This window comes from Geotrypetes seraphini, chromosome 12 (genome assembly GCF_902459505.1).
Source record: "Geotrypetes seraphini chromosome 12, aGeoSer1.1, whole genome shotgun sequence".
Classification (NCBI taxonomy): Eukaryota; Metazoa; Chordata; class Amphibia; order Gymnophiona; family Dermophiidae; genus Geotrypetes; species Geotrypetes seraphini.
The window spans coordinates 44,805,068-44,831,254 of record NC_047095.1 but is presented as its reverse complement, the minus strand read 5'-3'; the positions used below and the strand labels follow the sequence as shown (position 1 = coordinate 44,831,254).

The 26,187-nt window shown below is 43.8% G+C and overlaps 1 protein-coding gene across 12 annotated transcripts in view; it reads left to right on the top strand.

Moving 5' to 3' along the window:
• The window catches only part of LOC117346864 (interleukin-23 receptor-like), a 104,726-nt gene that overhangs the window by 61,689 nt on the left and 16,850 nt on the right, over window positions 1-26,187 (top strand). For 8 of the 12 annotated variants that reach the window (XR_004536669.1, XM_033917042.1, XM_033917043.1 and 5 more), the window contains 5 exons: window positions 1,817-2,005; window positions 10,573-10,674; window positions 13,322-13,474; window positions 22,971-23,099; window positions 25,486-25,588. Coding sequence is in view for 11 of the 12 variants with exons in the window: in XM_033917042.1 (XP_033772933.1) it covers window positions 1,817-2,005; window positions 10,573-10,674; window positions 13,322-13,474; window positions 22,971-23,099; window positions 25,486-25,588 (676 nt within the window). In the remaining variant the exon portion in view is untranslated. The remainder of the gene's footprint in view (window positions 1-1,816; window positions 2,006-10,572; window positions 10,675-13,321; window positions 13,475-22,970; window positions 23,100-25,485; window positions 25,589-26,187) is intronic. The other 4 variants (XM_033917037.1, XM_033917035.1, XM_033917036.1 and 1 more) reach the window with 4 other exon arrangements.

Sequence of the window (26,187 nt, the reverse complement as noted above, 5' to 3'; positions counted from 1 at the left end):
GGAGCTGCACTGAATGCCCTGCGCTGCTCTCGATGCTCATAGGCTCCCTGCACTAAAATCCACTACTGCAGTTTAGTAAAAGTGGGCCATAGTGCAAAATATAGACAGCAGATAAAAATTCTCAAAATGGACACATTTTGATCACTAAATTTAAAATAAAATCATTTTTCCTACTTTTGTTGTCTGGTGATTTCATGAGTCTCTGGTTGCACTTTCTTCTTCTGACTGTCCATGCAATATTTCTTCCCTCCTTTCTGCCTCCTGCATGCTTCGTCTCCTCCAGACCTCATTCCATTCTCCAACCAACATTTCTGTCCTTCCATGAGTCCAACTTTTTCTTCCTCTCTCCCTGCCACTCGACACACTCCATTCCCTCCCCCTTTTCTTTTTTCTCTCCCTGCCCCCTCCCTTTTCTTTCTTTCTGTCTCCTTGCCCCCCTTTCTTTCTTTTTCTCTCTTGTCTGTCTTTCTTTCTGTCTCCCTGTTCTGTCTTTCTGTCTCCCCGTTGCCTTTGTGATCGACTGGTAAATCGCAATCGACCTTTTGGGCACCCCTGCAGTAGATGATTCAGACTTTCCATTAGAACTACAATCCTGAATCTTAGGAGTAGAAATTGATAACCACCGATCCATGAAAGGAACATACAATTGATAATAAAACAGTTGTTCCTTATGATGAGAAAGCTAAGATCCATCAGAAAATAATTCGAAATAGAGGCTTTCCGAAATTTAATGCAATCCCTAATCCTATCTCAACTAGACTACTGTAATATAATGCTAGTCCTGTGCTATAAAATGTTGCCATTGCATCTACAACTAACTCAAAATGCAGCGGCAAGACTCATATATGGACTATGAAAATCAGAACACCTGCATCCTTACTACATGAAACTACGTTGGATGCCTATAACCTCAAGGATCAAGTTTAAATTGGGCATCACTGCCTTTAAGATCCTGAGAGGGCATGCCCTCAACTACCTAACAGAGTTTGCCGTCCTACTCCAGGGTGCCTCCAACCACAATTAAGTATAGTGGCCATGTCTACTTACAATGTAGGCCAGCATTTTGCTGGCCTACAATGTAAGGGTCTCCCGCTCTAATAGGGAGACACGTAGGGCTGCCTAAGTTCATCTAAGGCTACCGCCTAGCCTTAGGCGAGCTTGGCGGACTTGCGGGCCTCCCTAGCTTCCCGGAGGTGCCTTCAATATCGGCGGCCTGCCTGGGGAGCATTTTTTTAGAAAACATGCGTCCCGATTGGTTGATTAGACAGCTGTAGAACGTCTACAGCTGCTTATAATTGGGACGCAGTTTACAGAATCCAGGTCTTTATGTCCATTTTGGAAGAACATCATTATTATACAAAATTTATCAGGTAGAAGGGCAACCGAAGCTACTAAACTAGAAGGTTTAGCAACTTCTTTATCAGATGTCTCTAATATGGGGACAAAGATTTTCCCAGATTAACCACCAAGTCCCACAAAGCTTCCATTGTAACTTGAGGTTTATTCAAAGGAAATTTTTGAATTTGTATAGTTGTTAATTTCTCACTACACTGTCTTTCTTCCTGAGCATCTCCACTAGGAGCTTGCTCCAATTCAGCTGATGATAAGTTTACAGATTCTTCAGTTGATAACTCGTCTTCTATAGGTCAGTCCAATTTTGCGGCTGCCACTATAGGTAGCTCAGGGTCAGGAGGAGATTTAGAACTTGGCTCCTCCTGATCCCACTTCAGATAAGTAGTAATCTGAGGCTGAGAAGGAGGAACTCTAATAATAATAATTTTATTTGTAAATAAACAGCATTGCACTTCTGCTGCAGGTTTGCTACCTCCTAGAAATATGAGGGTTATTTCTGCTGCTCAGAATGAAATTCTTATCACATGGGAGTCACTTGAAAAATTCATTCTTTGGTTTATATTGGAATGGATTTCAACAGCTTGTGAAAACCAAGAGGGAAATTTCTCATGGAAGAAGGTTCCCAAGAACCAGACGTCTATTTACATACAAGGTAAGAAGAAACACTCAGTTTTAACTTTTGATTGGACAATGCAGGCGACCTCTGTTTGGGTCTCTTGTCTATCCAGGACAGGCAATGATCAGTGGTATGGTGAAAATACTTTTAGGTCCTGGGGAGTGAGGAGGTTAATTGCTGAGAAGGAAAAATAACTAATACAATTTTAAAAATGTGGTGGATGCCAATCCACACCAGTGAAGTTATTAACATTTGAATATGGGGTGGGGGTATTTTTGAAGCCCTATTTATGGTTTCCATGTGGAAATACTGGCAGTTACCTGTGTATATTACATGTACATGTAAAAAAAACAGTTTCAAAAAGCCACTATTTACAGGTAGAAATTCACAATATGTAGAGATTTCAAGGGGTCATGGTTTGAGCAAGACTGCAACCTACACATGTATTCCTCATTTCACACTTCACGTATATAGGGAAAAAGTTCCTACACCTGCTCAACAGCATTTGTAGGTCTCCAAAAAAGGTTTGTTTCAGCCAAGGCTTTACACGAGGAATTAAGAGGCCCTTTTACTAAACCTGTTAAAAAATGAATTTAGTGCTTTTTAACACAGGACTTTCCTGCGTACTAAGGGATATATTCTATATATGATGCCTAAAAAATTGGTGCCAAAAAGGATGGTGCTTAGTGAGATTCTGTAAAACACCTCCCAAATTGGGCGAAGTGTATATAATCATTCTTAGCACCTCTGCACATGACCAGTGGCGTTGTAAGGAGGTGGGAGGGACTGCCCTGAGCGCTATCTTCACAGGGAGCGCCGGTGCCTCTCCTCCTCTCTGCCCCCACCTGTGTACCTCTTTAAATGTTCGCCGGTGCAAGCAGCATCTTTCACCAGTTATTTGCGTTGTCTCCCTTCTGATATCTCTTCCTAGATGTGGGACCAGGACGTGACATCAGAAGGAAGCCAATGCCAGTGTGAGCAGTGGGTGGAAGATGCCACTCAAGCTGGTGGAAATTTCAAGAAATACATGGGGGCATTGAAGCAGCAGGGAAAAGTAGGAAGAGGGGGGCACCCAAGCAGCAGTGAAGAGTGGGGAAGGCGCACAGCTTGGTGATGCTGGGTGCCACCACCCGTGGTGCCAACCTCTCTTGCTACACCACTGCGCATGACTAAGATTTAGGCACAGACATATATGCCAGTGAAAACCAGGCCTAAATGCCTGTGCCTAAATTTTGCATAGATCTATAACGGTGCACCTAACTTTTAGGAACAACGACGACCCGCTCATGCTCCTCCCTTGGCCTTGCCCCCTTTTGAAGTCCATGCACTAGAATTTGCATGCACCACTTTAGAGAATACGCTTAGAAAGTTGTGCATGTAAATTCTAATTACTGCCAACTAGTACTAATTATTACTTGTTCATTGCCAATTATTATTTGCCCGATTATCTGATTTGAATTGATTCACCTATTCATTTCAGTGAATAGATTCAAGTTGATTTGTTTTCTTAAAAAGTCAGATTCACTGAATCCTGAGTCTCCTGACATATGTTTGGGTCTCCTAAAGCAGCAGTGGAGGTGGCTGGTTGGCAGAGGCAGTGTGGTGAACAGGCTGCTCCTGGCCTGCCCCGCTGGGGCCTTCCCTCTGCTGCGTCACTGATGGCACGGCAGAGGGAAGCCCTGGCGGGGTAGGCCATGAGCATTCCTCCTGCCCTTATGCCCTCCTAGACCTTCCAGGGAGCTTCAAGTAGGTTTGGGAGGGCCTAGGGAATTGGGGGGTGATGAATCATCCCAGGATTAGTGAGTGTTTCAGAGGGGGAGGGAGGGGGGGATTGGGACAAGGGCCAGCTGGAATACCTTTGGCGCTACCCAGATGTTTAAAAATATTAAGGAGATCAAAAAACTATGATATGCTCAAATTAATACAGATCATTCAAATTTATAGCATATCTTATATTGAACTCTAATAGATTATTAATAAATATTGTGCAAAGTGTTCAGTGTCTAAGTGTTTCCTACAAGCACGAGCCATTAGGAGAACAAAATCGGGACCATCAATACACTTTTCATCCCAGTCCCTGATGGTGATTCTCATCAAATTTTCAATCTGCTGTTAGTTATCTGCTAAGCAGTAAGCTGTTAATCCGACAATAATAAAGTAGTATTGAAAATCACTTATCTTATTCATGATGTTGATCATAATATGTCTCAGCCCAAACGGCCCGGCCCAGTAGATACTATTTTTGTGTTTTCATTGCAATGATAAAGTGCTCCGTAATTTTAAAATGGTGTTGCCCAGATGTTAACTGGCCATTGGCCAATATTCAGACTGATGGCTAAAGTTAGGACAATGAATCACTGATATAGCAAGGAAGATGATAAATGGGATTAACCGGCAACAATCCAAAACTGTACAGAGTGCCTAGCCTAGGTCAGGAGGATAAAGGGTCTCACAAACCCGCTTGATTTAGGACACTAATGTGTAATATCGAGACTGAGGGCTCCTTTTACGAAGGCGCTTTAGGGCCTTAACGTGCAGAATAGCGCACGCTAAATTGCCGCACAAGCTAGCCGCGATCGCCTCCTTTTGAGCAGGCGTTAGATTTTCAGTTAGCGCGCGCTAATCCAGTGCGTGCACTAAAACGCTTAGCGTACCTTCGTAAAAGGAGCTCTGAATGGCTCCAAGCTTTAATCATTGACCCTTATTTCCACCTCCTCCCTTGTGCTCAACTTGAATCTCTTTGTTATTATCAATTTGTAATCAACTTTTAATTTAATAGAGATTTTCACTTATCTTTTAGCATGCAGAGTTTCTAGCCAGCCCCAACAGGACCCGTTTCGCCTCTAAATGGCTTTATCAGGGGTTATCAGGTTGTTTTTTAAATAATTTCTTTCTCATTCTGGGGATAGATACTTTCACTGCCCAGCTATCTCTGTGGCTAAAGTTAGGACACCCATTTTGTAGTCCTATCTTTAGCCACATACTTAAATAATTACAGGTGTGAATAAAATTGCTAACTGGTTAAGTTCCGGCTCCTGCTCAGTTAAATTGCTTGTGTTCATTTAAGTGCTGAATATCACAACTAAGTACCCCTACACTCAGTAGCGTAGTGAGGGTGAGAGGTGCCCAGGGCTATGACGCTCCTCCCCCATCTCCACACGCTCCTACCCAACCCCCTCCTGCCACATGTGTGCCGCTTCCCTTCCCCGTACCTCTGTAACGTTCCTGACATGAGTAGCAACCTCCAAGCTGTTATTGTGCCACCATCGGCTCTTCCTCTGAACATCATTTCCTGGGTGTGGGTCCAGGAAGTGACATCAGAGGAAAAGCTGACGCTGGCACGACAGCAGGATGGGGGTTGCTGCTCACTCCAGAAACATTACAGAGGTATGGGAGAAGGGAAGCGGGGTGGGGGTGGAGAGGAGGACGGGTGCCTGTATCAAGATGGCGCCCAGGGCGGACTGCCCCCCTCCACCCCCCCTTACTATGCCACTGTTCAATTAGTGCTGATTGCATAAGCTGGGCACACAAAGGTTCCTTGCCTTAGGGGGGTGCATGGACATTGCATGGGGTATGATCCTGGTAATCAGATCACTAAGCTGACCAGATAGTAATAGTCATTTAGCTTGGCATAGAAATGCTCGTCCTATAAATGATATGAGGCCCCTGGCCTTGCAGATGGCTCTCCTTATCAAAATTGGTACTACTGGTGCCTTACAAGATGGTCAGCAGATATTACCACATAACAGTGTTGGTGTAAATCTCACTGTGTAGGTTTTTACACCAGAGAGAAACAATACAGATGTTCCTTGGAATGTCAGTGCTGCAGGAAATCTGGTATCAGCTGTGACAGTATTGTCATAAAAAGATGGTTCCTGCCTAGTCAGAGTTTGGTTCATAGACCTCAGTTAGGTAATGCAGGCCTTATGCATATAAACATGTATGTATAGTATATCCTACTATCTGACAAATAGGATTTGAACAATGCCACCAATACCTGTTTCTGCCAGTCTTGTTAGTAAGATATTATGATCCACATTATTGAAAAATTCTGAGAAATCCAGCAACACTATTATCAAGGTAGGTTCCCCATCACGATTTCTGGCAGATCATCAGGAAGAGACATAAGAACTGTCAATCAGATTAATTGCCTATGCGAGATTTTGATAAGTCTGAGCACTGCAGCTCTTTGATTTACTTACATCAATGATCTATAAAGCATCAACAGGAAAAGACAGCAGCAAGACAGGATCTAAAGCTGCTAAAACTGGCTAAGATTGCTTTACTATTGAATATACAGTTGAGTAGGAATAGTAACCAGACATGTTGTTTTCAAATATGAGAGACTAATTCATGCTGACCAGGTGGGGTTCATTCGGGGTAGACAGGCGGTTTGGAATGTCCAGAAGGTCATGGCGGCTGTGGGTCATAGTGCAACCCATTCGCTCCCGGATCTCTTGATTAGTCTTGATGCTAGTAAAGCATTTGATTGTGTAGATTGGGAGTACTTGTTCACTGTGATTGAAGGCTATGGGTTGGGGGGTTCTTTTCTGTCCATGGTCCGTTTGTTGTATCATCTTCCTAGTTCGGCAGTATTGGTTAATGGACTTGTTTCTGGTTATTTTCCAGTGGAGCATGGCACCCGTCAGGGTTGTCCTCTTTCCCCTTTATTATTTATTTTATCTCTGGAGCCCCTATTGCGGCGGATTCGGGAGGATGGCTTGGTTTCCGGGTTGACTGTGGGGCAGGAGGAGGTCCGTTGTCTGGCCTTTGCAGATGATATCTTTAAATTTCTCCAGAATTCTACTGTTCAACGGCTCCCCCTTCTGCTTCTATTCCTTTCTCTCCTCTCTTCTCCCTTCCAAAGTATTTAGATCAATGCTGTCTTGTTAAAATGTTTATTTTATTTTTATTTTTCCTCTAACTCTACTTTTCACTTCTCTATTACCCTCCAGGTACTTTAGTTAGATTGTGAGCCTTCGGGACAGTAAGAGAATTTTTCAAGTACCTTTCTTATTTCTAATCTTAATGTATATTTTCTGTAAACCGCTTAGAACCTAACGGATGTAGCGGTATATAAGAAATAAATTACATTACATTACATTACATCTTGCTGCTGTTGACCCAACCGGTCAGTCTCTTCCCAGAGTGTTGCAATTGGTTGGTGTTCACAGCAGGGTGTCTGGTTTGGAGTTAAATTTGGACAACTCTGTTGGTGGGTACGTTTATGAGGATTGGTAGATCCCATTCCCTCTGCGAAAGGTGGTGCACAAACTTAAATATTTGGGGGTATATATTACTGGCAATCTGTCCTGGGCCTATAAAGAAAATTTCACAGTGCTCTTGAACAAGTCCAGGGATCTTTTGAGTCTTTGAACTCATTTTCCATTGTCCCTATGGGTTCGAATTGCTCTTTACAAAATGGTGTTGTTTCCTAAGTGGGTCTATGTGATGCAGATTTTTCCATTGTATATGACTAATAAGGATATTAACATGTATCACACTATCTTACGCAAATTTATTTGGAATAATAGAAAACCCAGACTGACTCCCTTTGGGATGGGGTGGACTGGCACTCTCGGACCTGAGGAGATACAACATAGCCTGCCTTCTTCGGCACTTGGTGGACTGGATTAAGAACACTCAGTTTTATACACCAGTCACTCTTGAGCAGCAGTTGATGTCTCCTACTCACTTGATGTACTAGCTTCATGCTAAGCGCCCACACCAGATTTTTCCCATCAGGTCTCATCCTCTGCTGCGCTCCATGAGACAATGTTGGCAATGGTTGTGCAAATGTATGCATTTACCTTTCACCTCTACAATCCTGTTGTCTTTATGGGGTAATCGAGACCTGGATCTTGATGCTTCCAAACTATATTTACAGCGCTGGAGTGCTCGTGGACTATACTATGTGCGAGATGTGGTGTCAGAGGAGCGTGTGCCGTGTTTTTTTCAGGATCTACAGGCGGCGGGTCTCTTGGAGGCTCGGGACTGGCTTTTCTACCACCAGGTGTCTCATTATATCCGCTCGTTGGATGCTGCTACTTTGAATGAAGACAGGGTGGATGTGGTGTGTGAGACTCTGACTCTGTCCCACCTGACGCGGATTAGCTTATCCTTTCATCAAGTCAGCTTTGTGGCTCCTTGGGACCCTGAGGTGGTGGCAGCTGTGTGGAATCAGGATCTCTCCCCGTCTAAAAATGGGCTTCGGAGTTCGTCTTCTTATGAAACATCTTCCTCGGATGACTCGTTCTTTGGTACTGCAAGAGCAACACTTCAAATTTCTATTGCGGCTGCATGTCTCCTCATTCCGGGCCTATGTTTCTGGATACACCTCTCATGCTCGGTGTCCTCGGTGCCAGTCTGCCCCTGCAGGCTTGCTTCACATGTTTTGGTCTTGTGACCACATTTAAACATTCTGGTCCTTTGTGGCTCTGTACCTGCAGTCTGCTTTGCGCAAGCAGATTCCTTTGAGAGCGGATGTTTTGCTCTTTTCTCAGGGGGTTTATTTGGGTTTGTCCAGAGGGGGCAATATGTTATTACATAAGGCCTCTTTGTTGGCCTGGAAGTGTATACTTTTGTTGTGGCGCCAAGCTGAAGTGTTGACCCTTACTATGCGGAGGAATGAACTGTTTACTCTGTTAAAATTTGAATGCCTGGATGTTCAGAGGGGAAGTCCTGGGTCTTGGAGGAAATTCAGGAGAATATGGGCTCCCGTTTGGGAGGGATTGTCCCCTAGAGCTCGCAGTTCTTTATTGAACTTTTGACACTGGAGTGCAGGGGGGGAAGGTTGAGGGGAGGGTTCTGGCAGGGGGGTTTGGTTTCTGTGGGTCTTCGTGAAGGACTGACGCGAAAGATCTGATTATTTCTGCACTTCCTCTTGTTGGTGGTTGTTGGTTTGTTGTGACTTGTATTTATATATCTGATTAATAAAAATGATTAAAAATAAAAAATGAGAGACTATAGAAATGAATGCTGGAATCAATAATCTGTTGACAGTAAGCTTGATTCATCTCCAGAGATTAGAATTTCCTGATGGCTGATGGTGCTAGATAATTGAGTTTTGCTGAATATCAACTGTTGTAAAAGAGTTTATTTAAGACTGAAAAAAATGAATTAAGTACAGCTAGAAAAAATTTCTCTGAGCATGCAGGTGGTGGAGCTACCATACATGGCATTAGTACCTTCCAGTGAGGCTCTCTTGGATTAGATACCTGTACATTTGACTGCCTTTCATTTCACATTACATATATACACATATCCGCTATAATAAAACCCTTAGCGCACATGTGCAGCCGTGATCCATGGCTCCATGCCCCCGCATGCGCAGTAGGAGCCTGCGGCAGTGCAAAGCGCCGCCGGTTGTCCACAAGTGTCCCCTGAGGAAGGCATCTTCTATATGCCGAAATTGGGATCTTTGTTGGGACTACTGTTTTAAATAAAGACTCAATCATTGGTTGAAAATATGCCTCCCTTGCATTTTTGCTTGACTGTCATTTGTAATGAAATATTGTTCGCCAATGACTTGAAGACTCCTCATAAAGAGTGTACATTCTTTCCTCATACTTAGGGTTACCACATTATATATTAAAAAAAGAGGTTGCATGTCCCCACCTCATTCCACCCTGGTACTGCTCCTTCCTGCCCACAGCCCTGCCCTGTTGCACTCCCCCAGCCCCGGTCCCACACAAACCTCGTATCTTTGGCCCACGTCTGTATATGGCCGTTTGGGGGAGGATTGGCTGGAGAGGGCTTCAATGGCTGGAAGGGTTTAGATGGGATGGAGTAGGTTTTAATGGAGATTTCAGCAGTTGGAACCCAAGCACAGTACCGGGTAGAGCTTTGGATTCTTGCCCAGAAATAGCTAAGAAGAAAAAATTTAAAAAATTTAAATTGAATCAGGTTGGGAAGACTGGATGGACCATTCGGGTCTTTATCTGCCGTCATCTAGTATGTTACTATGTGTGACATTGTATTGCATCCTCGCATGCACAGATGCAGTTCAGACACTGCCCCAAGCTCAACGGTTTTTCAAAACCCAAACTGCCGGGTTTTGAAAACCCGTTTGGACACCTGGACAGTCCTCTAAAAAGAGGACATGTCTGAGTAAATCCGGATGCATGCATGAAGGTTCATACATATGGACTATCAGGAAAGATCAAATAGAAAAGGACATACTAAAGACACTGGTTTTCTTGTCAACAAATCTGATATAATCCTTCAAACTGTAAAACTTTATTGTCACTGTCAACCCTTCCACCTCCCCAATCCTGTTCACATAGTGGAGTCATTATCCAACGTATATCTGAACATAAATGAATGTAGTAGTATAAGCCTTGAAAGCTGACGTATCTGGTGCATGTTTGATATTTTTTCCTTTAAGGTATCTTAGGCACTAGATTTGTTTTTTTGGGGGGGTTACTTTATAACTAAACATTATTGAAACATCTCTCTTTCTGCTTGTTAATACTTCTCAATAGAATCATATGAATTTGAAAAAAATATTTTAGATCTGACCTTGATTTTGGTCCTGTAATGTCTTGAATATAAAATTACAGCATATAAGGAATGCATTTAATACTTCTTTTTTTTTTTGGCAGAATTCATCGAGCCAAGAGAATGTATCAGAATTTCATTATATGCCATCTACTCTAATGGAATAAGTAAACCATGTACAGGTTATGGATTTTCAGTGGAAGATAGTAAATATTATTAAACTCACTAATACTGCTATATGGAGACAGTTTTAGGGTTATGTGGTAATGTAGCTAGTGGATAGGCCTGGACTCATGATAAACACAGCCACACAGGGTTAGAGGTGAAAAGAAAATATTTTAAATGCAGAGAAATGTGTAACCTGTTCTTTCTACAGGTCAGGTGTAAATAAAAATACAAAATCACTTCATATAGTCATAAGCTCTCTCTCCCGTGGCCTGCTCCTGTAGGTCCATGGCACATACTTGGTCACCCTTTCACCAGGCAACTCAACCACCTGGTCTCTACCTAGAATTAACCCAGGACAAGCAGTCTGCATATTCTCACATATGGGTGACGTCATCCACGGAGCTCCGGTACAGACAGACGGCACTTTAAGAACTTTAGAAAGTTCATGACTGACCGTACCACACATGCTCGAGTGCCTTCCCGCCCGACGTAGGCGTACGGCTCCTCAGTTCTTAGTTTTCTGCAGAGCTAAGAAGTTGTGCTCTTGAACGTTTGCTCATTTTCAACCCTTGCCTTCCCGCTCGCACATTTTTTTCTTTATTTTTCTTTTCTTTAATTTCTCCTTGTTCTCTTTAAAAAAAAAAAGAGAACTCAGGAGAAATTTTTCTCCCTGTTTTTGCCTTCAGGCGTTTTGACGGCCTCTTTCTCCTCAGCCATTGAGTTCAATTTGGCTGAGGCGGTTTTTCCATTCATGTCCCACTCGTTAACGGGGTTTAAAAAGTGCGGTGGGTGCCGAAGGACAATTTCCATCACCGACCCCCCCCCCCCCACAACTGGTGTATACAGTGCCTTGGCCTGGAACATCGCATCGAGTCCTGTGCACGCTGTTCCACTCTTCATAAACGCACCTTTAAGAGCCACATTCTACAAGAGAAATTGTTTGGTGTCAGCATGGAGGGAGCTGTTAACAAAATGGTAAGTTTTATGTTGAATTATGCCTGCTGCACACCGCCTTGGGTGAATCTCTTCATAAAGGTGGTTAATAAATCCCAATAAATAAATCAATCAATGTCCACTGTTCCTTTACATTTGCCAATCTTTTCTTACTTGGAAAGCTAAAGGGTCAATATTGAGCCAGTAATGGTCAGGGATTTTTAAGTTGCTCACCGCTGCAAGCTGAACTGAGCTCAGATATTCAACCCTTGCTCAGTTAGCTCAGTTGATAAAGTTAGGACAGCCTATACAGTATATAAATATATTAAGAGGAGTATTTTCAGTAAGACACCTAAATCTGATTTTGCACATTTGGGGAAACATCCAAAACTCCAATAGCTAAAATGGTCATTTTTAAACCAGAAAAAAACACCTATTTTTTTAAAAAATGGCCATTTCCTAAATGTGTTTGTCCTCAGTGCATCTATCTTTTTGAATCATTAAAAAAAAAAAAAAAAAAAAGGTCCAAACGAAAAACGCACACAACCAGCCATTGGGACATAGGAGGGGCCACTATTCTTTGCACACTGGTCACATAGACATCCCAACAGTGAGACACCCAATGGGTCGCTGCAGTGAACATCACATAAAAGGTCTCAGGTATAGATCACACTATAAACAAGTCAACAGAACGGCTGGCTAGGCAACATCATCAAAAACTCCTCATCCTATCTTAACTTCAGAAAACTAGTTAAAACCAACCTGTTTAACCGATTTGTAACCAAGAACTCTTAAACCTTCTCCTGTACTCTTTCATATGTACTCGATATCCCCACATCGTGACTTTATGTAACCAATGACTTCATTGTTATTTTTTTCGCTGACTGTCCAGCTCTTCTTGTTGTAAACCGCCTCGAACTACTATGGCTTTGGCGGTATATAAAAATAAAATTATTATTATTATTATAAACGTCTTACGTTGTATGGTGAACCCTCCAAAACTCACCCACAACCTACTGTACCCAACTGCTCATACCTCCCTAATAGCCCTTATGGTCACCTATATAACTATGTACATTAGGTTTTTGGAGAGTTCAGGTAGACTCACACTTTCTACCACAATTGTATGAGTTAGAGTGGAATATGGGTCTGGGTCCTTTTCTCTGCAGTCCATTGTACCAAGCACCAGGCTACCCCAGAGACCTGCTTGCTGCGCTAAGAGAACTGGCCATAACATCTAAAGCTGTCATACAAACTGGTATTACAGTTTTATTCACATCTTTGGGGCATTAGAGGGGGTCAGTGACCACTGGGAAGTATGAGGGGGGGCATGCATGTATGTCTCTAGAGGTCATCAGTTTAGACACCCTTTGGCACTTATTCATTACTGAGACAGGTCTAGCCTCAAATGTCCAAGTTTTGCCCTGGACATTTTGCTTAATGTTTCATTACATATTACAGAAAAACATCCAAATCATAAGTCCGCTCCAGCAGGCCCCCTTGAGATTTAGACATATTGCAGAAAAAACAGCATATAAAACTGTCTAAAAATGTTTTTCAAAAATGACACTTTGGATGTTTTAGCAAACAAAACATCCAAATGCCAATTTATTCAATTTTTGGATGGTTTTCTCTTTTGAAAATGGGCCCCCAAATGAAATCAAATACATGAAGCACGTACTTCTTAATTAAACTTGAATATATTTGAAATTCCTCATGTAACCTAAAATATATTAATTTTCCATATTATAGAACCCATCAAAGGTCCTGACATCATACTGCAACAAGTAGTTGGAGACAAGGTATATATTGAATGGGAGGATATTCCTGTGTGTACACAAAGAGGATTTATTACTAATTACACAATTTACCTGAGGAATAATAATGATTTTTACAGTAAATATGGTAAGTAAATAATTATAAATTACTGCAACAAGTAGATCAGTGTGATTCTAAGATGTCACCTTAAAGGCCTACTGTGTCCTTATGAAGATGTTCAGTGGTCTTTAAGATTTTAGACTCTGATAGATAAAGCCTAGATCAGTAATTCCCAAACTTTTTATTAACGCAGAATCTCTAAAATATTTTCCATATATTAAGGAGCCCTCAATTTATGTAAAAATATATATGTTCCTACAAATAGATTCTATAATCTAATTTCTTGTGCAACCACTGAAGAGAGTTTAAGGAACCCAGTTTATTTATTTATGTTATTTACATACTGTCTATCAGTGAAGTTTGTGTAAATGGTTTACATTCAGGTACTCAAGCATTTTTTCTCTATCTGTCCAGTTATCCCTATCAGTCCCTACAGTTTTATAGTCCTCGGCTTTGCCAATCAAATTAAAAATGCACAATTTTTGGAAGATACTTACTGGGATATTTACACACTGGAACAATAGAACTATTTTCAGTCAGAGCAGCATGGAGAAGAGCATAGTGGGTCGCAGCTGATCTTTGCAACTTGCTGTAACTGAATTATACAGAGATTTCTAAGCCTATCCCAAACTGCTGATCATCCATATGTTATGACCTTTACTTCGCAGTCCCTTCTCATCACTGAGGGTCTAATAAAGTGATAAAGCACCTGAGACACAACTTTTGCTCAAAATTTACTTCTTTAGCAACTCTCCAGACCGGCATAGGCATCTTACAAGTGAGTTATATCTCATCATGACCAGCAGGTGGAGATTGAGACAAAACTTTGGAATGGTACTTAAAAGGTTACTTCCCCTAAATACCTCAGTCTTCTCTCAGTCTCCAGCAGGTGAGTGAGTTGTACCCATCTCCCTTCTGTAGGGTGGTTGGGTTTTGTTCAGGACTCCTAGTCACTGTTTTTGGGCCGGACTGAGCTTGGGTGGGCCCTGTTTGGGGATCCGTCTGACCTCGGGGGTGTCAAACCAGGCAGGCCTCATGCTAGGTTCCTCCCCCCCCTCCCCCCTTTCCTCCACCTCCCCAATATTTTTTTAGAGGTGCCTCAGCAGTAAGCCTTGCCCCTAATTCAAGCAAGGCATATTGCTTTGAGAGTCAGTGGAGTCTGTTCTGTGTAAAAAAAAAAAAATCCTGAGGCAGTGCCGGTCTGAAGGGTTCCTTTCCCTTTAAATTTAATGTATTTTACTATATTTTTCAACTAACCAACACTTTTCTGTAGTTAGGTCGCTTATGGACAATGAGCACTTCACAGGAGAAGTGCTCATTTTGCTCCAGACGCGAGGCACTCGCAGCTGGCCTGTGTAAGCACTGCATGGGCTGGAGTGGTGGAGGAGCCTCGTCGGCAGCGGGTGCCGGCGGCAAGGGCTTCCTGCCAAAAGTGCCTCACGAGTCGACAGCTGACAGCAGGGAGGCCCAGTCTTCCCCAGCTACCCATGGAGGAGTTTCCTCAGCCGCCAACAGTGAGGGTAAAAAGGATTCCCTTACCACCGAAGCAGCTGGGGATTCCCTCTCAGCTGTTTCTCTCACAGCTGATACTGGCTTGCCTGCTTTAGCGGCTGGGACAGTTCAGACTTCCCAGCCACTACAGGCCCTGGAGGAGTTATTTTCAGCTGCAACTTCGCCATTTTTGGCGGGAAGACCCTCCAGTTGATCTGCAGCTTTAGGTGACCTTCCCCCTGTCTTGCAAAAACAGGGGCATATTTTAGCTGGGTCCCCTGCAGTGGCAGGGAGTCCTATGGGGCCGCCAGAGGGTTTTTCCCCAGATTTATTTTTTACTTTATGCAGAGCTTATTTTCAGGCGGCCGGGTATTTTGCATTTGCCCCAGGGGTCTCGGGGGGGGGGGGGATCCTCCATACCGCCCCCTCCGCCTCCTCCCTTGTTTAAGCACTCGTGAGTTGCTGGGGACGGCCGCTGGTACCGGGGATTCGGTTTTTCTGTCTACCAGCGGGGTTGTGCACCTTTTTCAGAGAGATGAGCCTCCAGTTCTGATTCAGCAGGTCTCGTCGGTGTTGCGCTTTGAGGATGCGCCACTTAAGACCCCGCATGTGGAGGATCCTCTTCTTAAAGGGATTCGCTCTGTGTCCTGCTCTTTTCCTATGCATCAGGATATTCAAAATATTATCCATGTGCAGTGGAATACGCCGGAGGTGCCGTTTCGGTTTACGCGCTCCATTACTCATTTGTATTCCATCCCAGAGGGGGATAGGGCTACCTTGAAGACACCAGTGGTGGACACAGTAGTCTCAGCTAATGCTAAGTGGCATACTGTGCCCGTGGAGGGCAGTTCTGCTTTATGGGACTCTGAGGAGTGTAAGTTGGAGACCATTCTTAAGCAGAATTTTAATGTCTCTGCCTTGGAATCCAGGTAGCTATTTGGGGGGGGGGGCTTGTAGTTTGGCCGTTTTTCGGTAGGCCGAGCATGTCCTTGACAGTGAGTCTGATGACTGGTCCTTGGTGGATCAGGAGGTGGCAAAGATTGAGATGGCAGCCTCTTTCCTCTCAGGTGCCCTCTATGACTTGGTGCAGACATCCGCCAAATCTATGGCTTTTGTGGTGACCACTCGTCACACCTTGTGGCTTTGCGCTTGGTCGGCAGATGTGGCATCCAAAACTAAGCTCACTAAATTTCCCTTTAGGGGGTCTTTTTTGTTTGGAGAGAATTTGGATAAGTTAATTCAGACTCTTGGTGAACTCTAAAGTGCCCTGCCTACCTGAAGACCATTCTTGCCCAGCTGTTAGGGGTCGCACTGCTCGGGAATGTTTGTGGGAGTTCCACAGATATCACCCTGGGTGTGGGGCTGCTCCCTTCTCCTCTTCTGGGTTTTCCAGGGTCATTTCTTTCAGCGATAACAGTCCTTTCAGGGGGCCTGTTGAGGAGTTGGGAATCCCTCGGCCGCTGCCCCTGCGCCCCGTCCTGCCCAATGACTCCTTGCTGGCGCCCCCTCTGATTCTGGTGGGTGCCCAGCTGCGCGATTTTTATCCAAAATGGGCAGAAATCACATCCTATCAGTGGGTCTTGGAGGTGATTCAGGACGGTTATGCCCTGGAGTCTGCTCACTCCCTGCCAGATCTTTTTCTAGCTTCGCCTTGTCAGACACCGTGGAAGAAGCAGGCTTTTCGCCAGACCCTTCAAAGATTGTTAGATCTCAAAGCAGAAGTTCCAGTCCCTCCTCGGGAGTGGTGCCCAAAAAAGAGGGGACTTATCAACCCATCTTAGATTTGAAGGGGATCAACAGGGTTCTCAGGGTTTTCACATGGAGACACTGAGGTCGGTGATTCTGGCGGTTAAGCCAGGGGAGTTTCTGACCTCTCTCGATTTGATGGAGGCTTACTTGCATGTTCCAATCAGAGCCTCCTATCAGCTTTTCCTTCCCTTTGCGATCTTGGGTCAGCACTTTCAGTTCTGTGCGCTTCCTTTCAGCCTTTGCCATGCCTCCATGGTCGTTTACCAAGGTTATGGTGATAGTCGCGATGGCATTGTGCAAATAGGGCATTCTAGTTCATCCCTACCTGGATAACTGGTTGATTCGAGCGAAGTCATTGCAGGAGAGCACTCGGGTCTTGGCTTGGGTGGTAGAGTTCCTGCAGTTGCTGGGCTGGGTTGTCAACCTTTCTAAAAGTCAGTTGACCACACCTTGGAGTTCTCTTTGACATCTCCTTGGACAAGGTCTTTCTCCCAGAGGCCTGGGTAAGCAAATTGCAATCTCAAATTCGTCTGCTTATGGCATCCCGGTGTCCTCGGGTGCAGGATTTTCTCCAAGTCTTGGGGCCAATAGCAGCTTCCCTCGACATAGTAAGGTGAGCTCAGGCCCACATGCATCTGCTTCAGTATGCTCTTCTTTGGAGGTGGTTGCCCCAGAGGCACAGTCTGGATCTTCCTGTTCCTCTGAGGGACTTGGCTCCCTGCAGTTTTCGTTGGTGGCTCCAGACCTCTCATCTAGTCCAAGGAGTGAGTCTGGATCATCTACAGTGGACGGTGTTGCTCACGGATGCCAGTCTCCTCAGTTGGGGAGCTCAGTGTCTCGGTCACTTAGCTCACAGCACCTGGTCCACAGAGTAGGTGACTGGTTAATCAATGTTCTGGAAACCAGAGCCATCCGTCTGGCGCTGTTAGCTTTCCGATCCTTCTTGACAGGCAAGTCAGTTCGGGTTCTTTCACACAATGCCACAATGGTAGCCTATGTCAATCATCAGGGGGGCACCAAGAGCACTCTGGTTGCTCAAGAGGCGGCTCTGCTCATGGTCTGGGCAGAGTCTCATCTACGGGACATCTCAGCCTCCCACATAATTGTAGTGGAGAATGTTCAAGCGGACTTTCTAAGTCATCACGTATTAGATCCCGGAGAGTGGTGTCTAAGTCACTTGGCTTTTCAGTTGATAGTGCAGGCTTGGGGTCAGTCCCTCATGAGTGTCAATGCCAAAACACCTTCAGTTGCTTCAGTCGCTGCAGAGAATGTCAGGCCGAGGGTTTGGATGCTCTGGTCCAATCATGGCCAGCGGAGGGTCTGGTGTATGTGTTCCCTCCGTGGCCATTAGTGGGCAGAGTTCTTCTTTGCATTATGCGCCATCCGGACCTTGTGATTCTGGTGGCCCCGGATTGGCCCAGACATCCGTGGTATACGGACTAGAGAGTTGCGCGGGGACAGAAATCCCACCCGTCCCCACCCGTCCCCGCCAAAGTCCCACCCGACCCCACCCGTCCCCGTGAGGACTCCCACCCGTCCCCGCGAGGAATCCCTCCGTCCCCACCCGTCCCCGCGAGGAATCCCCTCCGTCCCCACCCGTCCCCGTGAGGAATCCCCTACGTCCCCGCCTGTCCCTATAAACTACAGAAATAGTTATTTCATTTAATTATGCTACTGAATTAAAGGCTCTGGTAGAAACCCATTTAAAAATAAGCAAAAAGACTTTATTAATTTGGAAATATTAATTGGGAAGAATACATACTTTGTAAACGGGTTTCTACCAGAGCCTCTAAAGTTTATAAATTTTTATCAACACAACTAATATACTACTTTATCCTTAAGCAAAAAAAAAAAATAATAATAATTTTTTTCCTACCTTTATTGCCTGGTTTCTGCTTTCTTCATGTTCTCATTCAATTCCTTCCATCCACTGCCTCTCTTCTCTCTGTGTCTTCCATTTGCTCTGTTACTGTGCCTCTCCCTTTCTCCCCCCTCCCAAATTGGTCTGGCACCCATCTTTTTCCCTCCGCTCCCCCCATAGTCTGGCACCTCTGTCTTCTTCCCTGCCAGCGTCTTCTTCCCATTCCCTCTTCAACATTTCCTTTCAGTGTCCTTCTCCCCCACCATCTTTCCCATGTCCTGTCAGGCAGCATCCTTCTCCCCTCTCTGCCTTCCCCATGTCCTTTCAGCGGCCTTCTCCCTCCTCTGTCTTCCCCATGTCCTTTCAGTGGCATTCTCCACCCCTTTGTCTTCCCCAGTGCTTTCAGGGTCCTTCCCCCCCTTCCTCCCGTTTACTCCATGTCCTTTCAGCGTTCTTTTCCACCCCTTTGTCTTCCCCAGTACTTTCAGCGGCCTTCTCCCCCCTTAAGCGTCTTTTCTTCTCCACTCCACCTTTCCTCCCTCCCTGCCTCCACCTTTGTGGCGCTTTTGCACCCGACCGACAACAGAACAGGCCCGGTCGGACAAATCTCCCTGTCCTGTAGCCGCGAATCTAAATTACCTTCTTACAGCAGCTGAAGTAGTGAAGCTGCTGTAAGAGGTAATTTAGATTCGCGGCTACAGGGCAGGGAGATTTGTCGGCCGGGCCTGTTGTCGGTCGATCGGGGGACCTGACCGGCTGTGCACATTCTCCGGGGCGGACCGCCCCCTCCCCCCTCTTTCGTACGCCATTGCCTTCTTCCTACCTGCCCTGCCGCACACAGCCGACCGGAAGTCTTCCTGATGTCAGCGCTGACGTCGGAGGAAGGGAGGGCTTTGCTTAAGCCCTCCCTCCGACGTCAGCGCTGACATCGGGAAGATTTCCGTTCGGATGTGTGCTGCGACAGGGCAGGTAAGGAGAAGGAGACTACCCTCGCGGCTCGACCAACCCCGCTGCGATCCAACCCCGCAGGAACCCCGCGACCCTCGGAGGCGTCCCCACGGGATCCCCGCGACCCTAGGGGGCGTCCCCACGGGATCCCCGTGACCCAAAGGGGGAACCCGCGGGATCCCCGTGGGTCCCGCGGGATTCCCGTCATCCCCGTTCCCGTGCAGCTCTCTAATACGGACCTGGTGAGGCATCTGGTAGCGGATCCTTTGCCTCTCTCGCCTGACCTTCTGACTCAGGATCCTAATCCCATGTTCGTTCTGGGTTCCTTTTGTCTTACGGCTTGGCTCTTGAAAGGGACAACCTAGGTATAAAGGAGTATTCAGACAGAATCATCTCTACCCTGTTGGGGTCCCGGAGACTTTCCACTTCTCGAGCTTATGTGCGGGTTTGACGTATATTTGAGGAGTGACGTGCTGCGCGTGAAGTGGTCTCTTTTCACGCTTCCCTGCCTAACATCTTAAAGTTCTTGCAGGATGGCCTGGACAGGGGCCTGGCTTGGTCTTCTCTTCGGGTTCAGCTTGCGACCTTGTCAACCTTTTCAGGGGTTGTTACGGAGTCAGCATCTGATTGCCATTCCTGATGTTGTTCGCTTTTTGCAGGCGGCAAAGTTTCTCAAGCCTCCCGTTAGACTGTCTGTTCCTTCCTGGGATCTTTTTTTTATTTTTTAATAAATCTTTATTGATTTTTAAGACCAACAAAAGTGCAATAACCCTATATTTACATTAATCATCAAGTTAAACACTTATAATCATAATCATTAACACTGCATAAAGTATAAATCCCCCCTTTCCTTCCATTACATTTCATCAAGGATTAAGACAAAGCAAAGAAATAACCTCCCTCCTCCCCCTCTTACCCTTCCCTGGGATCTTAATCTGGCCTTGTCTGTGCTGGTGTGCCCACCCTTCAAGCCTTTGGGGGCTTGCACATTGAAGGACCTTATTCTTATAGCAGTCTTTTTAGTAGCAATTATTTCTGATAGACATGTTTCTGAGTTGCAGGCTTTCTCTTGTAGGTCTCCGTTCCTGGAGTTTTCTAGAGAGTGGGTTATTTTGCAAACTGTTCCTTCCTTTCTGCCTAAGGTAGTTTCTCCTTTTCATGTCAATCAGTCAGAGGTCCTCCCGGTGTTGAGTTCTCAGGATGGATCTGCAGAATCATTTCCGCAAGTTGGATGTTTCTCACTCTTATGTCCAAAGGACCAAGGAGTTTAGAAAGTCAGATCGTCTCTGTCCTTTTAGCTGGTCCTTGTAAGGGGCTCCCAGATGTTGGCCAATGCAGAGATAAGTGCACATTATATATGATAAAAGAGCTGAAGAAAAATAGAAAATGAATATTTAAATATATATAAAAAACTAGAGATATTAGTATTGGACTATTGGTAAATGCACAAGAGCCAATGATGAAAGTCACCACGTAATTTCTTCCCGCAGTTCAGAATCCTAACAGCGGTAGAGTGGTGGGACTGAGGCTTTTGCATTTAATCAACTATTACTCTACGGAAAAAATTTTGGTATCTAGTCCCATTTCTTACCATTAAATCATTGCAGTACATGGACGGATATTAAAGTTGGAATAACACATTACATTACATTACATTACATTACATTACTGACTTCTATTCCGCCTGTACCTTGCAGTTCTAAGCGGATTATATCAGAAGATAACTGGACATTTCCAGGAACAAAAGTTACAATTAAGAGAACTGGACATTTCCAGGAAAAAGTTACAATTAAGGAGCTGGTTACATTGTACAATTAAGGAGCTGGTTCATAATAAAGTTTTGAGAAGAGGGTACCAGATAGGTAGAGAGAATAGGAAAAGTGTCGTATGATGCTGGAAGATTACGAGGATGTTAAAGAATAGAAACTGTTACATTGTTGAGTCTTTGGGAGAAATATAGGTAGAGGGTGGGAGGGGGGAGATTGCAAGAGGGGAGGAGAAGGGGGTTAAGCTAGCTGGATAAATTTTTTGAATAGCAGGGTTTTGATTTCTTTTCGGAACATTTTGTAGTCAGTTGTTGCTATGAGCAGGTTGGAGATGTAGGGGTCTAACTAACATAGCCATTATTCAAGCATTTTATAAATATGACACACTGAATTCCATCAAAAACTATAGTTTAATCTACTCCAATTTTTCCAATTGCATGTTATTTGTTGTATGGCGACTCCTGTTAAAATAAGTAAGAGTTTATTATTTTTAGAAGATATTTGGCTCTTAGCCCTCATAGACATGCCAAATAATACTGTAACCTACGATAATGCCACATAATTTTCTAACAAACTATTAATTTGGCCCCAAATTGATTTCCAGAAAGCCATAATAAATGGACAATAGAACAATAAATGATCTAAAGTCCCTGCTTCAAGATGACAATGCCAACATCTATCCGACTTAGAGCAAACTAATTTTTTTTAAATGAACAGGAGTCCAGAATGCTCTATGTAACAGGAAAAAACATGTTTGTCTCATAGATGCAGACATCGTACATCTCATCCTCCAAGACCAAATTCCTGGCCATTGAGACGCAGTAATTTGACGCTTAATCTCAATGCTCCAAATCTCCCGGAGACCAGTCATCTTAAAGATAGCATTACATTTTTTATTTACCAATATTGCTACACCTGCCTTTTTCCTCACTGCTGGAGCAAAAAAACAATGTTTTACCCAGTCTCCTTCTAGTTTTTGGGATTCTAAAGCTGATAGATGAGTCTCCTGGATAAAACATATATCTACATTCTGTTGTTTTAGAAACAATAGTGTTTTCTTTCTTTTTGTAGGATGATTGAGGCCATTAACATTTAATGAAAATAATTTAAGCTCCATTAAGATCTTTACTTACAAGATACATGAATCTCATCAAATATGTCCTATTTTTATAATATCTCTGTATATATTTCATTTCCCTTAATTTAATATGTGAAATATAATACCCATTTTCCTCAAACTCCCCCTTCACAACTCTCCCCCCTCCCATGATCTCTTAAATACCCTAATTATAAGATCCCAAAAACCCTTCCTTATTCCCACCCATAACCACCCCTACTCATATTACGATAACTTGACATAAATCAGACTTTGCTATTCTGTGGATTTACTATAACTCAGAGACCCAAAATTTTCCTAATATTCCACTGTATTTTATTTACTAAATATCCTTCATCGCTCTTTATTTTCCCCTAATAACCTCAAGCATTTCATTTATTTGATTGGTAAATTTATAATCTTGTCATAGCTGTTATTGGCATGGACCTCAGCCCTAAAAAAGAGAAGCTTCTGGAAAAAAAATATTAGTGAAAACACTGAATGGAAAGATCAAACATATTTTAGGGGAACTGGATTAATATTGGTATATATATTATGACTTTATCTCAATTCAAATTCTAATGATATTTTACAAATATTTTTTTCATGAAGTTGTTAATGTGTCAAAGAAGCAATGGATATTTGAGAATCTAAGTCCTGGTATTGATTATGCTGTCTACATAACAGCTTCCACGGCAGCTGGAGAAGGGCCTCAGGGAACAATCAGAGTAATTACACTTGGTAAGTCGGTTTCTCATTCTTACTTATGAATAAGACATGGCTACATTGATTGTATTCTACACTAACAAACTAGGCCTAACCTAACACTTTTAGTACAGGGAGTAGTTTTTAAATTACATGTGGGGTTGCAGTTTCTTTCAATATCTGGATAGCAGTTACGGAAACTTGGGGTGCAAATATAACCAGGAAACATTTGTGTGGAGCTACAGTATAGGATTCAACTATGAGCTTTTGGAGAGAAGTATAAAAATTAAGAACAGTAGAGGAGTTATATCCTTCCTGTCAGAGAAGTGATCCAGATAGAAGGAAGTCCATTTAAGAGGATGAGTGAGTGAGGAACCCCACCCTGGGACCCACCAGAGTTTTAATTCCCTGCTCAAAAGTCTAAGGGGTAGATACACATAACTCTGGTACTATTCCTCTACAGTGCCAGAGAAACATTGATCTGTTTTTAATGACCAGTGATTAATACTAACAGCATGCAAATTAAGGTTGCTAAAGGGGTTAGAACTTCCTGTGTGTGTTCAGGGAACCCCGACCTTACCCTAAAAAAATTCCTGTTGGTCCAGTGGACCTTCCCCCAACAAACCTCCTCCCGAGCCAAAATAAAATATCCTGGTAGTCCAACAGACCCTTCCCCTGACCCAACCTGATCCCCATCCTAAGTCAAAATAACATTCTTTGGTAGTCCGACAGCCCCCTCCCCCCCCGAGCCAATCACCCCATCCCAAAAACAATATCCCTGGTGGTCTAGTGCCCAGGCTGGTTCCCGCCCACTAACTCAACAACTCTCCTCCCCCTCCCAACCATGTGGGACAGGACCCCCAGTGTACCTTTCCTGTAGTAATGGCAGGAAGGATGCTCACTCCCTCCTGCCTCATGGCCTGCCTCTTCAAGATAGCGGCACTCTGCCCCTGCCCGGTGCATCCTGGGATGCATTGGAAGGGTCCTAATACCATATAAAAAGTCTATATCCACCATTCATCTTTCGTCTGTGTCCTTTATCCCTTCTTTCCAGCATCACTCCTCTTTATTCCCATCCATATTCTTCTTCTGTGTCCAACATGCCCCTCTGTGTCCCTGTTCCTGTGCTTCCTCCATGTCCAGCATCTCTTCTCTGTTTCCTGTTCCTCCTCATGTCCAGTATCTCCCCTTTTTTATTTGCTTTTTTATGCATCTCTCATTCCAGGGCCAGCATCTCTCACACCCCTCCCACGTAATCCAGCTTCTCCCTCTCTCCATTGGTTCAGTGTCTCTTCTCTTCTTTCCCCTATCAAGTCTATCTCTCTCTTTTCTTGGCCTCACAGCTACTGCAGCTCTCATCCCAAGAAAAATTTCCAAATACAGAACAAGGGACTACACTGAGGGAAAGCAGTCTTTCGGTAATCAGTCAACAAGACTGAAATCATCAAAAGGTATAACAAATAGAAAAAGGAAATCTTGGGAGTCAAAAAAACTTTACTATAATAAATAAATAATAAAAAAATATAGGTCTACTTAAAAGAAATGCCCCCCAAAAAGTATGAGTTCAGAAGAAGGACTCAATATGGTGCTTTTTCAGTACAACCACCGGGTTATTCTTAACACAGGTATCTGTTATTTGCAGTTAGATAATCCTCAAAAGGAAATTATTAGTAGAAGTGCTTTCTCTGCTAAATGCTTGAATAAGTTTATTTTTAATTATAATTTTTTTATAATAATAAACTCTTTTTTGACTCCATGGTTTCCTTTTTCTACCTTTTGTTGGTCCTCCTCTACTTCCTTCTGTATTTTTTCATAGGGGATATTTTCTCCTCTTTGATGTTTGTTTTAACTATCCCTCCCTTTTACAAAACCACAAAAGTAGTTTTTAGCACAAGCCAGTGTGCTGAATGCTCTGCGCTGCTCCTGACCCTCATAAAAACTCTATGAGCGTTGGGAGCAGCACAGAGCACTCAGCACACCAGCCGGCACTAAAAACAACTTTCGTGGTTTTGTAAAAGTGGGGGTATGTTAGCCACTTTTATATAATGTTCACCCCATTCACAAATATATTAAGGGAAAGGGAATGAGACTTGTATATAGCCTTTTTGTGGTTACACATTCAAAGAGGTATACATATATACGGATACTTATTTTGTACCCGGGACAATGGAGGATTAAGACCCTTTTTTACTAAGCTGCAATAGAGGTTTCTACTGTGGCCTGGGGTGCTAAATGCTCCAAAGCTGCTCTGATGCTCCGGGCCGTGGTAGAAAACTCTATCGTGGCTAAGTTAAAAAAAGGAGGGCCGTAAGTGACTTGCACAGGGTCACAAGCAGCAGTGCTGAGATCGATCCTATAACCTCATTAGAATGAAATATGTTACTAATGCAAAGACACTTCTTCCTCTTGTTTTATCTTTCAGATCGGGATGGATCTGACACCACAGTTTTGGTGGGAGTGGTCCTTATTGCCCCTATGCTTATTTTCCTGTTTGTGCTAGTTTCTAATGAAAGGATTTGCAAAAGGTATTTTTTTTTCCATTTTGTAAGTCCTTCTGCTTTGCCCAAGGTGGTTTCTTCTTTCATGTGAATCATTTGGACTTTCTGCCTGGATTTTGGAGAAACAGAGAGTGGTGGCAAATTGGTAGGCCTGCATCAGTTGGATATACATCAGGCCTTGTGGACTTATTTCAAGGAGGACTAAAGAGTTTCAAAAATCAGATCATTTTTCCATGTTGTTTGTTGAGCCTAGGAAGGGAGAAGATTCATTTAGGACAACAGTAGGCCCAGTGGATTAAGCAGGCAACTCTGATAGTGTTCCTGGTGCACAGATGCAATGTGCTTCATGGTTTGAGAGTGCATTTGACTAGGGTGCAGATGCATTCATAGGTAGAGTACGGTTTAGTACACTGTACCAGCAGAGGAGATCCATAATGCAGCCATGTGGGAGTCTCTTTTTGCTTTTGATAGTCATTATAGATTGGACATTCAGATTTGGCAGGACACAGGTTTCAGGGAAGGCATGTTGAAGGAGTATTTTCTAAGGAAAATTAAATCTTCCAGATGGAAAACCCTTATGTAGGCACTTTTAGGTTGTATAATTGCCCAAATTATTTTTTATAGAC